General features: G+C 21.0%; 2 protein-coding genes across 2 annotated transcripts; both read right to left on the bottom strand.

The window, feature by feature from the left end:
* Positions 1–3,833: 3,833 nt before the first annotated feature.
* Positions 3,834–7,322, bottom strand: PY17X_1444600 (conserved Plasmodium protein, unknown function; the record flags this gene model as incomplete). Its single annotated transcript, XM_724906.1, has 1 exon — positions 3,834–7,322. One exon carries the CDS (start codon positions 7,320–7,322, stop codon positions 3,834–3,836), a length of 3,489 nt encoding a protein of 1,162 aa, XP_729999.1.
* Positions 7,323–8,302: 980 nt separating this feature from the next.
* Positions 8,303–14,218, bottom strand: PY17X_1444500 (potassium channel K1, putative; the record flags this gene model as incomplete). Its single annotated transcript, XM_022957617.1, has 2 exons — positions 8,303–8,332; positions 8,468–14,218. 2 exons carry the CDS (start codon positions 14,216–14,218, stop codon positions 8,303–8,305), a joined length of 5,781 nt encoding a protein of 1,926 aa, XP_022812978.1.
* Between the last annotated feature and the right edge of the window lie 844 nt (positions 14,219–15,062).

Below are 15,062 nucleotides of genomic sequence, written 5' to 3'. Positions count from 1 at the left end.
ATATAGATATACAAACCCCCCCAAAATTTTTTACATATATACTAACCCCCAAAATTTTTTACATACATAAACCCAAAAAAATATATAGATATACAACCCCCCACAAAATTTTTTACATATATACTAACCCCCAAAATTTTTTACATACATAAACCCAAAAAAATATATAGATATACAACCCCCCACAAAATTTTTTACATATATACTAACCCCCAAAATTTTTTACATACATAAACCCAAAAAAATATATAGATATACAAACCCCCCAAAAATTTTTTACATACACAAACCCAAAAAAATATATAGACATACAAAACCCCCCAAAATTTTTTACATACATACTAACCCCCAAAATTTTTTACATACAAAAAACCAAAAAAATATATAGACATACAAACCCCCTCAAAATTTTTTACATACATACTAACCCCCAAAATTTTTTACATATATACTAACCCCCAAAATTTTTTACATACAAAAAACCAAAAAAATTTATACATACAAAAAACCAAAAAAATTTATACATACAAAAACCCAAAAAAATTTATAGACATACAAAACCCCCCAAAATTTTTTACATACATACTAACCCCCAAAATTTTTTACATACAAAAAACCAAAAAAATTTATACATACAAAAAACCAAAAAAATTTATACATACAAAAACCCCAAAAAATTTATAGACATACAAAACCCCCAAAAAATTTATACATACAAAAAACCAAAAAAATTTATATATACAAAACCCCAAAAAAATTTATACATACAAAAACCCCAAAAAAATTTATACATACAAAAAACCAAAAAAAATTTATACATATAAAACCCCCCCAAAAAATATATAGATATATCATATAAGCCACCCACAAAATATATAGACATAATATAAGCCACCCAAAAAATATATAGACATAATAAAAAAAAACAAAAAATTTATAGACATAATAAAAAAAAACAAAAAATTTATAGACATACATATATAATATATACATAATACATATATAATATATACATAATATATACATAATATATACATAATATATACATAATACATATATAATATATACATAATACATATATACATAATACATATATAATATATACATAATATATACATAATACATATAATAATAATAATACATATATAATATATACATAATATATACATAATATATACATAATACATATATAATATATACATAATACATATATAATATATACATAATATATACATAATATATACATAATACATATATAATATATACATAATACATATATAATATATACATAATACATATATAATATATACATAATACATATATAATATATACATAATACATATATAATATATACATAATACATATATAATATATACATAATACATATATAATATATAAATAATATATACATAATATATATACATGCTACCAATATCAAAAAAGGGCAAATTCTTAAAAGGGCAAATTCTTAAAAGGGCAAATTCTTAAAAGGGCAAATTCTTAATTGTACTAATCTAAAATAAGATTAGTTGGCTTTATAAATAACTATATTGATGAATACAACATCGAATATGTGGAATAACGGCAAAAATATTAAGGAATAGAACTATTTACAGAAACTGGAAATTTAAGAATAACCAGAAATAATGATATATCTATATATGTTAATAATATGTCTTAATCTAGACTATTATATAACATAATACTTCTCTTCAAAAAAGATGACATATTGGGCAAAGCAAGACACTCATAATATTTAATTACCAGATTTTTTTTTTTTTGGAGAATTACACACAATATTAATAGAATATTATTTTATTATATTGTATTTTTATTTGTTTAGATAACAATCTTTACAACACATTATCTTAAATATTATTTATATATTAACTACCATTATTAACAAGACTACAATTTTTTTTTTTACAAAGTTATACAAGACTACAATTTTTTTTTTACAAAGTTATACAAGCTTCTGTTTTTTTTTTACTAAGTTATACAAGACTACAATTTTTTTTTTACAAAGTTATACAAGCTTCTGTTTTTTTTTTACTAAGTTATACAAGACTACAATTTTTTTTTTACAAAGTTATACAAGCTTCTGTTTTTTTTTTACTAAGTTATACAAGACTACAATTTTTTTTTTTTACAAAGCTATACAAGCTTCTGTTTTTTTTTTTACTTTATACAAGTTGCCCATTTTTTTTTTTTACAAAGCTATACAAGCTTCTGTTTTTTTTTTTACTTTATACAAGTCACCCATTTTTTTTTTTACAAAGCTATACAAGCTTCTGTTTTTTTTTTTACTTTATACAAGTCGCCCATTTTTTTTTTTTTACAAAGCTATACAAGCTTCTGTTTTTTTTTTACTTTATACAAGTTGCCCATTTTTTTTTTTTACAAAGCTATACAAGCTTCTGTTTTTTTTTTACTTTATACAAGTCGCCCATTTTTTTTTTTTACAAAGCTATACAAGCTTCTGTTTTTTTTTTACTTTATACAAGTTGCCCATTTTTTTTTTTACAAAGCTATACAAGCTTCTGTTTTTTTTTTACTTTATACAAGTCGCCCATTTTTTTTTTTTACAAAGCTATACAAGCTTCTGTTTTTTTTTTTACTTTATACAAGTCACCCATTTTTTTTTTACTTAATAAAAACTTTTTTTTTTTTTTTTTTTTAACTTTATAAAATCTCCAATTTTTTTTTTTACAACTGTATATTATGGTATCACTTAAATATAACACAACATATTAACATATATGGTATGCTAAAAAGGAGAGAGCATATATGTTATTTATTTTTTTCTAAGTTAATCATTTTTTGGTTTAAGGGTGTTCTCAAAAATTGGACACAACATATGTGAACAAATAATATATAGGTATATATGTACAAGTATAAACTTGAAAAAGATAGTAGTCTATATTTTTCAGTAATTAAATATGCATAAGAACGATGTAAAAGATAAAATTAGCATATCTACAACAAAATAAAATGGTTATACAGTTATTAAAAAGTAAAAAGATATAGGGAAAGCAAATAATGACAAGCACAAAAAATATATTAATATTGAAACGGATAATGACAATGGTTCTTATTTTTTATTTTATGTTTCCTTAATCACCAATTTGAAATATGTTCATGTATAATAGGTATTCAAAAAATATTTTGAAAGGTTAAAATATTACATTAGTTCTATAACTGGCAAATAAACTAATAAGTGAATTTATAATATGAATCAAAATTATTTTAATAAATATATTTCTAATAAGGATATAGACAATGTAAACAATTATACTACTATTTAATGTACTGTATCATTATTCATTTGTGAATATAGCGTAAATTATGATGTTTACTAATAGTCTTTATCTTTTTTCAATTTGTTTTTATATCATTCATACCAATAGCAGTTATTACTTTTAGCAACTTTTTCATATTACGTCACAACATAATAATTATTAGTTATATAATTTTTATTATTTTAGAGGGGAAATGTGCTACATGATTTAATTAATATTAAAAAATGTTCAAATGTTATTACAATTTTTTGAATAAAACATGAATATTTAATTTAAAAAAAAAACAACTAAAAAATATAATATATGCACATATGTATAATCCTAATAAAAAAATAATATATAGTCTCAATTAAATGGTTAGGATGAATAATTAAATCAACAATTTTTTACAAATTAACGAAAAACATAAAATAAAAAATAATCACACAACTCTAAAAAAATAATAATCAAATTATGACATACTTATTTTTATTCATAAGTATATATTATTTCCTACTTAAAGGTATATAAACGTTTGTTATAGGATTACCATCATTACACACTTTCAATTACAGTATATTTTTCTCTTAAAGTGTGTATAATTTTATTAATAAATATTTTAATATTAGACTTCGTTTGGATTGGTGGATTAGTATCATTAAGGTCGTTTTTGATATTGGTATATTTTTGTTCGACTTTATTTTCCATAATATTTGTTAACATTTTTGAATTTTTGTGATATGAAAATATTTCACTATTTCTTTTTGTGGTTAAATAATTATTAATATTTTTTGTGTGTTTTTTTTTTTCATAATATTTTAAATTTGGAAAAATGAAATGCAGTATTTTTACATTATTACTATTATTATATGAATCTTTCATATAATGCAACAATGTGAAAATAAGTGAATATATAAACGAATAAATAATAGGTCTTTTATTCTTATGAACAATATTTTGAATATAAGGGAATGAACAATTTATAGATGAAATACCATACACATTGCATATATCTAATATTTTAAATAATGAATATAAAATTATTTTAAAACTTTTTCTATTCATATTTTTTGGTATTACTACATGAAATATGATATTTATGTAAATACTTTTTTTTTTTTTGTTGGTCATATTTAAAAAAACGTTTTTATAATATTCATGTTTATAATTTATATTTGAATTATTTTTATGCTGATTTTTTTTACTTATTGAATAATATTTTCCTTTTTTAAGTATTTCATGTATAGGGAATACAATTGAACTATCTACAATATTTATTTTTTTTATCTCATTTGTTCTATTACCGTTGCTATTCACACTATTACTACTTATATCATTATTAATCATATCATTACTAGTGACCCCATTACTGTTAATATAGTTACTGTCAATACTGTTGCTACTAATTTCGTTACTATTAATAAAATTAGCGCTGCCACTTTTTATCGTACTTTTTTCTGAATCAAATGGGTCATTTTTTATCTTTCTAATATTATTAAAATTTGTGTGTGATATTTTTTGTAATCCTTTATTTTTTTTTATCTTTATTTTCTTTTCATCATTTTTCTCAGATGTATGCATTGCTAATCGAAGGTTTTTATGTCTTGTAATAATAATGTTTCCGTAGGAAGAGGAAAATGTTTTATCTTTTGTTATATAATTAATTTTATTGTATTTTTCATTTAGATGTGATTCTTTTTCTATATTATTATATTTTTTGTTTTTTGTATGACCATTTTGTGATCTTGGTTTTCTAAAATGCTTCAATAAATTCAACTGTTCTTTCATATTTGGGAATACAAAATCAGGTTTTGCTAAATTGATATTAAATAGGTTTTTATAAATAATTTCTTCCGAATTATTATTTATATCTTCATATATATATAAAATTAAAGCATTTAATTTTTTATCTTTGATTGTTAATTTGTCGATATGCATATTCTTATTTGTAGGATTCGAAGGGTTTATTTTTAAAAATCGCATCGAATTTTCTGTTAAAATTTTGTAAGTACTACAATAACTTTTGTTAAAAATGTTTTTTTGCCTATATTCTTCACTTTCAAAATTGTTCTCAAGCCTTTGTTCTAAAATTGTTGATGTTTCTTTTTTACATTTCTGTATTTCATCTTCTTGTACTTTTTTTTTTACAAAATATCCATTTTCATCAAAATATTTCGAACTGAGATAAGTAGTTTTGAAATTAGAATTTGGTTCCTTGTCTTCTTTTATATCAATATTTTTATTTATTAAAGTGCTTTCGATTGATTTATCTTTGTTAATATTATTTACAATAAGATTTTTCTTTCCTTTTTGTTTTTCACTAATTGATTTATTTGATAAGTGTGTAAATGGTTTTACATGTTTATCATAGGAATAAACATAATTTTTGCTATGCATATTTTTTAATAATTTATAAAATTTTTTTTTAAATTTATTATTATTTCTAATAGTAACATTATTATTTTTGTGATTATATTCAAACAAATTATGAATTTCTCCCAAACTAAAAATTATTGAAATATCCATTACTTTGTCATATAAATTATTTTTAATATATAAATGGAAATAACTATGTACATTTATTTTTGTCTTAATTAATTTATACAAATAAAAAAAATTAAAATATTTAAGCATATGTGCAAAAGGTTTTGAAGATCGTTGCAAAGGATATATATCATTTTGTTTCTTGTAAATATTATTATTTTTTTCATTATTATTTTCTTTCCCCTTTTCAATAGGTAAAGGGGGTAATGACAATGTGGTATTTTTATTTTCAATAATATAAAAAATGTATAAAATATTTCTTTTATATTCTTTAAGATTAATACGTTTCATAATATTTAGTTCATGTTCTATATGTCTATTTAGAGCTTTTTTTTCTGCTATATGCTTATAAACCATATCATTAATTGTTTGTTGAAAATTTGTATTTTTTTTATTTATTTTATTTTCATTTATAATATTTTCCATTTCATTATTATGAGTAATAGATAGTTGTTCTTTTTTTTTTATCATCATATTAATATGATTACTATACATATTATTCATATGTTTATATAAATTATATATATTTTTATAAATATCTATATATAGCATATTTCCTTCATATATATTATTTAACCTTTTACATTTTATATTCAGCCAACTAAGACATGCCCAATAGTACATATTTGTATATAAGCTTTTCAAATTGGTAATAATTTTTTGTTCTTTTAAATATGTTGATACATTAGACCATAAAATGACTTCATCATTATTCTCATTCATAGGATAAACTTTTAAATGTGTATTTTGAGAACAGTTATAATCATTACAATTTGGAATTTGATGAATATGAACAGATTTGGAGATATAATTGTTGTTATTTTTTTTGTCTATTTTATGATCATAATTGATATTTATATTACTATACATATTTTTTTTATCAAATTCATCAATATTGTAATAATTATCAGTTTGGACATAATTTTGTTTTATTATAGTACTGTTATTTGTGTTATAATTTGGTGAAATATATTTTTTTGTATCCTTTCCCATAAAATACATATCACAGTTAATTTCATTTTTACTGTCATTAGTAATAATATCACCAAGCTTTGTACCAGAATAATTATTCCATAATAATTTTTTTATATTAAGAAAAGTGTTTTTTTTTTTTCCCCTTTCTTTTTTTATATTTATTAAAACATTTTTTGTATTGAAGTCATGACATAGTTCAAAAATGTCTGAATGATTTTGATCCAATTCAGAAAGAAGAAAATTTAAATATGAAAACATTACATAACTAAAAATCACAAAGTGGTCATCCTTATAATTGCTACCATTTTCCATATTTTCATTAATATTATACAAGTATTTTTTCTTTTTTTTTTCATATTTTTTTAATATTTTCCTATATATTTTGATTAAACTAAAAATCAAATCATTGTCAAAATTGTAAAAAATTAAATTTGTGTAAAAAATTTGGGTATTTTTGTTGATGTTCTTGCAAAAAGCAAGTATCCTTTTGAAAAGGGACTTTCGTAAATCAATTATCTTTGCCATATTTTTTAATTTTATTTTTTTGCTTTTATCATTTCCTCCAATTTTATACTACTAAAAAAGTTACACCATTATTTTGTGTATTAATGTCTTCGTAAAGTGTATATATAAACTTATGTATTTTTAATTATCTAATTTTTTTTAATAATTATTCTTTTAGAAATAAAGTTCCAAGCCAATTCAGACAATAGTTTTTAGCTTTTAATTTGAGATATTAGTGAAGTATATATATATAGTATTAATAGTAATCAAATTCTAAACTCCAAAAAGGAAGGTGAAATGAATTATCTATTGTTATGACAAAACAAAAGAAAAAAAGGAAATACATAAAGAATAAAATAAATAAAAATATAAATATTAAAGAAATACAAAACAATAGCGCATTGAAATTTTTTTTTTTTTTTCACAATTTAAAAGTAGAAAGGTTAACTTAAAAAAAAAATAATAATAATAATAATAATAGTAATAGTAATAATAATACAGTAATAAAATAAAAATATTCAAAATAGGTCGACGAATGTGCTAAATAAATAACATTTTTCATATGAAAATGGAGCAAAATAAAAGCGAAAAATACAATACAAAATACACGAACAAAGTGTTTTAAATATTCTGTGAACATATGTTTTTTTTATTATTGTTGATTAATTAAAGAAATTTTAAACATATTTATTCTGAGTCCATATTCCCCAATTTGACACATTCGCACGTATGTACACATTTGGTGTATCTGTTTAAATACTTTGCATTTTTAAAGAATCTTTTTCAATCATGCTTAATATATGTCAAAAAAAAAAAAGTTTACACACTTTATCGTAGGTATGGGTTTATATATTTTGTGTGCTTTAATTTTGAATATGTTATAAGCTTTTATGTTCTTCATTTTTTTAAGTGCTATTTGTGTAAACAATTTATTTCCTAATTCCTGTATCTTGTCAATATTCTTTTTATAAATAATTCCAAAAAAAAAAAAAACGAATAAGCTACACAGTATTATAAGCAATTACATATGCCTAAAAAAAAGGAAAAAAAAAAAAATATGAACAGGGGATAAAAATGAAGCATGAAAAGAAAAAAATAATACACTGAAATGGTGATATTTGTCTCATTTTCTGAGATATAGATTATATTTAATTATTATCTTTAACCTGATCATAATGTTCAAGTTTCATAGTTCGGGATGGACATGAAAGAATAAATAATTTTCTTGAAATATTGCGCAATGGGGAAATGTTCATATATCGAAGAATTCCAATACATAAATATTTTTTCTTATGAAGTAAATAAAAAAAGCATCTATAAAATGGTTTTTTGTAAAAATAGGAAGGTATTGGTATTATAAGGACATGTCCTGTACTTAGTTTTAAATTTTTATGAAACATGTTAACATTTTTTGAATATTCATTTATATTAATTCCTATTAATGAATATATTACTGAATATTCAATTGCATATTTACTTATTGGTAAAGAAAATGAAACTAAATTATGCAACATTTCATCAACAAAAATATTTGCAGATACTAATTCAAAGGTGTAAATATATTCGCCACAATTTTCCCAAATCTTATTCATTTTTTCATTATCATTATAATTTTCATACGACAAATTTATACTTCCGTCTATATATTCTAAACTTTCAGAATTTTTAATTAAGCAAATTATATAAGGGTTTTTATTAACATTAAAAATATTATAATTTATTTTATTTTTTTGTTTATTCACTATTTTAATTTCAGAATCACTATTTGATGTGTAACTATCATCTTGAAATTCATCATGTTTATTATTATTTGTATCAAAAATGATTTTTTCATTAATATGCTTATCTTTGTATTCATTTTTGAATATTTTTTTTATTATTTCCAAATATTTTTTTTTATTTTTAAATATATTATTATATAACTGGTATATAATATTTTTAATAATAATAACTTCATTATCAATTCTATATGCATCTTTGTCTACAAATAAGCTATGATTCGAATTTAAAATTATTATTCTTTTGGCATAAAATATACCACCTTTTATTAAATTTGTACTATCCATAGAGGATCCTCTTATAAATGCAGTATTATTTGAAAAATCTAAAAGATCATTTTCATAATTAAATTTAGGAACATGTATTGACAAAATTATTATATTATATTTCATTCGATCACCATATGATCTATAATTGTTATATTTATCATTTCCGTTTTGTATTGTTCTATTTTTTTTTTTATATTTCATTGTTTTGTATATATTAATTTTTAAATGCTTAAGAAGCATATGAATATTATCTGGCCATCCACATATTAGTAACAATGGTTTTTTCTTATCATCAAAAATATCTCTATATGCTGAAACATAATTATCTACTTCATATATTCCTAAGACAAAATTATATAATATTAATTTATTTTTCTTTGATATTATTTCCATTTCAAAATTGGAATTATTTTTATTAATTTTACTATTTTGATCTTCATTATTATCACTGTTATCTTTATCATTAATTTTATATATATTAGTATTTTGTTCAATGGACTTATCCAACTTGTTTATTTTATTATTTTCTCTATGCATAGTTAATGTATTTTGTTTTGATATTATACTATTTTGCCATTTATCAATATTTTTGTTTTTTTCTATATTTTCATAATTTTTATTTGTTTTTTCACCAAGTTCCAAATCTTTGTTATATCCATTTTCCCCATCAGTACTGACGACATTTTTTGCATATCGTTTTTTTCGTTCATCTATTCTTCTTTGATTATATTCTGAAACCTTTTTAGAAATAGATTTTATAGAAGACAATTTTATCAAATTGTCTAAGCTAGTAGTTAGTATAATACCAGAAAAAGCAGAAGTGTAATAATATTTATTTTCTTCTCCAATAATATAATCAATAGGATTTAAAAATATTTCTTTATTAATTGTTATAATACCAATAAGAAAAGCACCATGTTTTTGATATAAATATTCAGATGCAGTTTGAAATAAAAACCCTCTCATACATTCAGGAAATTGAAACCTATAAATATTATATTTTAATCCTTCTAAATAATAATACATATTTAAACTTATTTTTTCTAATATATTATAATAATTTTTAGAGGATATATCTTGTGATGAATTCATACTACCCACCGTTTTTGAGAATGATATATTTCCTTCATTATAATTATCACTATTTTTATTATTGTAAAAACTTTTAGAAGAATTACTTTTATAATGTTGGATATTATTATTGATTCCATATGTATTCCTATAACCGTTGTAAATAAGATTATCATCATTTTCGCATTCATTTATTTTTAATGCATTATCATTAACACTATTATTTTGCTCATTGTGTATATTTTCATTATTTGCATAATAAATAGAATTAATATTATAATTTTGATTTTTTATGAATTTATTTTGGATTCCTTTTCCTATTTTATAATTTTCACGTGATTTCGTCTTATAATTGAGCATACTACTTGTATCGCTGACTTCATTTTCAGAATGTGAAGAAGATAATTCATTAAAATTTTTGATTTTAATATTAGTACTATTAATTTTTTTATGATTTTTTTTTTTTAAAATATTATTATACATTAATAATCTTAAATCAATAATATATTTTTTTAAACTTTTAACCGCTTTGGGTTTATAAAAAAAATTAATAATTAAAAAAAATAATCCTTTACAATTAATACTTTTAGCTAGTAATGCATATTTTAACTCTTCTATACTTATATAATTATACACATTCATTGATTTGATTAATTCTTCATAAGTATTATTTGATAATTGAACAGTTATAGGAATAAGAGCATTGGAAATATTATAAGTCCCAATAAATCTTAATATACATTCTTGATCATCTTTTTCCCTAATCATATGTGAATCATTAACATTAATATTCATTTCTAAATTTAACATATTATTTTTATTAATTTGATTTTTATGTTCTGAATAAATATCTGTAAATTTCCATGTCTTTTTTTTATCCCCTGTAAATTTATTTATAATATTATTGTGTAAAATATCTTCTGGTCGTATTCGTTGGTTTTTATCATTGTTGTTGAAATTAAAATTATTGCTAGCTAAAAATATTTGTTGATTTAACAATGTATATTTTTCTGAATCTACATTATTTAATATATATAATGCTCTTGCATTAATTACAGCATCATATATAATACTAGGACATATAAAACACTCATTACCCCCATTTATACATATTTTTATATTAGTATTTTTAATAATACTTCCATAAACATATCGATAAATAATAACAGGTAATGGGGTAAATAAAAATATAGATTCTACTGAATTTGGAAAACTATTATTTATTCCTTTACATATATATAATAATTGTGTAGGACTAACAGGACCTAATATTAAAATATAATCATCATCAGGTTTGGGTATTATTCCCATAATCGTTTTAGGACTAAACATTGCTTCTTTTAATCTTTTAAGTTGCGCTCCTACAAATGTAAAACATGTTACTATTATAAACATAGTTAAACATTTCCCCGCAGGTGTGACTGGGGTATAATCACCATAACCAACTGTTGACATAGTAATGACTCCAAAATACACAAAATCTAATGGAGATATAAATTGTCTTTCAATGTCAGGGGCTTCTAATATATACATAATTCCTGAAAAGGTAAATAATATAGCCAATGATAAAATAATTATCCCAATAATAATTATTTTGACATCACTTAGCCAAAAAAAACACGAACTCATTGTACTTTCTGCTCTAACTAATCTTAAAAATCGTAAAGGCCCTAATATTAAAAACCAATATGTTTGGTGATAATCATTTTTCCACACAAAATTCATAATAAAAGAAGAAACAGGTGTTGTTATAAAATCAATTAAAGAAAAAAACGAAAAAATATATTTTAATTTATTATTCGAAAAATATAAACCAAATAAATAATCTAACACACCACACCATTGAAAGGTGCATTCAATATATCCATATAATGGTGGTATGCTTTTCATATTCCATGCATTAATTTTATAATTTTTTGGAGGTCTTGTCATATAACCAGCAGCCCATAACCATACAATACACCATAAAATAATTCTTATTAAAATTGCAATTATCCATACAGGCTCATAAGATAAATGTTGTATAAACTGATGCTTAATATATAAGGTTAGACCTCTAAAGAATAGTAACACATTATTTTGGGTTTTTGAGGATTTAATATTATAATTAACAAAAAAATATAATATATTTTTTATTTTATTAAAACCTTTTATTTTACAAAATATACTCTTTTTTTTTTTATTCTTTTGATTGTGTTTTTTATTTATATATATATTTAAATTATCAAGGTCATCATACATAAAAGTCTTTTTACGTACATATTGTTTGGTATGTTTGTTACTAAAAAGTATTGCACTTTTATCCGTATAAAATTCTTTATCTTTTTTTCTTTTATAGGAAGAATCTTTTTCTTCGCTATATGATTTATTGTTATTTTTATGTAGTAAGCCATTTACATCATCACTTGATTCGGATATTTCTGCGCTTAAGTTTTTTGATCCCTCTGTATTTGTTTTAAAGATATCTGACGGGACACTATATTTATAAGGTGTGGAAAAAGTTAATGGTGCATATTTATTATGTGCAAATAATTTTAGGGAATTTATTTGATTTTTTTTTTTTTCATATTTACTAGATCTATGATTTAAATATATTCTTAAATTGTCTATATTTCGTGAATCATTTAATATCACCTTATTACTTTCACTTAATTTTATATTAAAACTTAATGATCTAGTTAAATTAAAATTTCCTTTAGTCCTTGATTTTTTAATACTATTTCTTATCCACATATTACAATCATCTAAATATATATTTTCTCTTTTATGGTTTCGAATTTTGATAGATTGATTATCTTTCTTACTGTTATTATCCACATTTTGATCATTATGATTCATATTTGGATCTTCAATTATGTAATTTTCAGCTTCATCTGCACTTCTACTCTTTGCATTTGATAAGTTTGTATTTAAAGCATGATTTAAATTTCCATGCTCATTTTTATCACTTTCTTCTTTGTTATATATTTTCAATTTGGTTGACAAAATTTTTTTTTTAATGCTATATTTATTATTATCAATATTGTATAAATTAAAAAGTCCAAATGTCTTTCTTCTTTTTTTTGTTTCCCTTCTTTTTACATCTATCGAATCTTTATCGTCACTATCTGATGGATTTTCATAATAAAGTGGACTATACTGATGAGAATATTTATTTATATTGCTTGTTCTAGTAAACATATTTTTAAGTATAAGATAAAAAAAAGGAAACTGAAGTAAAATATATGAAATTAGCATACTTCCAAATTCTAACATGATAATATACAAAATAATAATTGGACCATAGTTTTGTGATATATCAATAGATGCGTAAAGAACTAATATAACTATAAATAAACATAATAGAAATACGAATGTTTTGTATATATAATTGTGTATTTTAAATAGCGTTATCTGATTAATATATATACTTCTTCTTTTTTTATGATGTATTCCTTTTTTCCTATCTTTAAAATTATTATTCGAAACAACTTTTATCTTAGAATTTGGGGAATTATAGATTATATTATCATTATTATTTTTCATTTTTTTCTTTGTTATATTGAATTCATCATGTGAGTTTATTTTTGATTTATTATAACCATTTTCATTTATTTCTTTAATCTTTTTATTATCAATTAATTCAGAATTCCTAGAGGATATTATTATTTCTTTTTTAGAAGCCTCATCTATTTTATTATATTTTTCTGTATTAGAACCATTTTCATCAAGCTTGTCTTTATCTTTTGATAATTTATCCCCATCTATATATTTATGCTTATTTTGCACACTCCTTTTTTTCGTCTTATTCTCAAACATATTAATTTTTCAAAAAATATTATTTTCGTTATTTACCCTCTATTTAGTTCCGACAATTTTAATAAATAAATGTATTCATATTCATCCCGAAAACATATTTCAATGAATAAAATTCGATTGCAATTTTACTGCATATATGTATATCAATTTACATTTGTCTGTGAAAGGATATATATCACTATATACAACTGTGTATTTTAATATGGATGTAAATATGTACCTTTATTTGTGTGCATATAAAATATACCTATTTATTATGTGGGTATAAACACATACATTTATACACATTCGAAAGTTCCTATTTTGGGTATTTAAATCATTCGACACATACAAAAAAAATATTTGTGAAAATATAATTTTTCCGTTTCTTAATTAATGCAATTTTTTCTTTTAAAATATTTAGTTATATCTATGCTTATTTTTGTATATTTATTTATTTTTTTTTACGCTACCAGCCACAGAATTTTCAAATATTATTTATTATTTTTTTTTACATAATTATATTTTCGTATTTATAATAAAAAGTACCTTAAGTTGTGCGCTATTTTTTTAAATGTGGTAAAAAAATTTTAAGTACATTAAAAATGTGACGGCGGCTAATAAATCCACAAGTAAATATTTTTTATTATGTTTAAAAAAAACAAAAAGAAAAAATACTAGCCCAAAACATTGGTAAATATTATATTTATATAAAAATTCACAAAGTTTCAATATTTCATAATTGCTTGTGTGTGCAAAAATGTGATATATGAATATCTAAACTATTGTAACTGGAAAATATAAACGTGTGCTTTTTTAAATGTATATTTGAGGAGATACTGTGACACCATTTGACATATTATTG

This window comes from Plasmodium yoelii (genome assembly GCF_900002385.2).
Source record: "Plasmodium yoelii strain 17X genome assembly, chromosome: 14".
NCBI classification, from domain to species: domain Eukaryota; phylum Apicomplexa; class Aconoidasida; order Haemosporida; family Plasmodiidae; genus Plasmodium; species Plasmodium yoelii.
The sequence above is the reverse complement of the archived record's forward strand: the minus strand, read 5'-3'. Positions and strand labels throughout refer to the sequence as shown.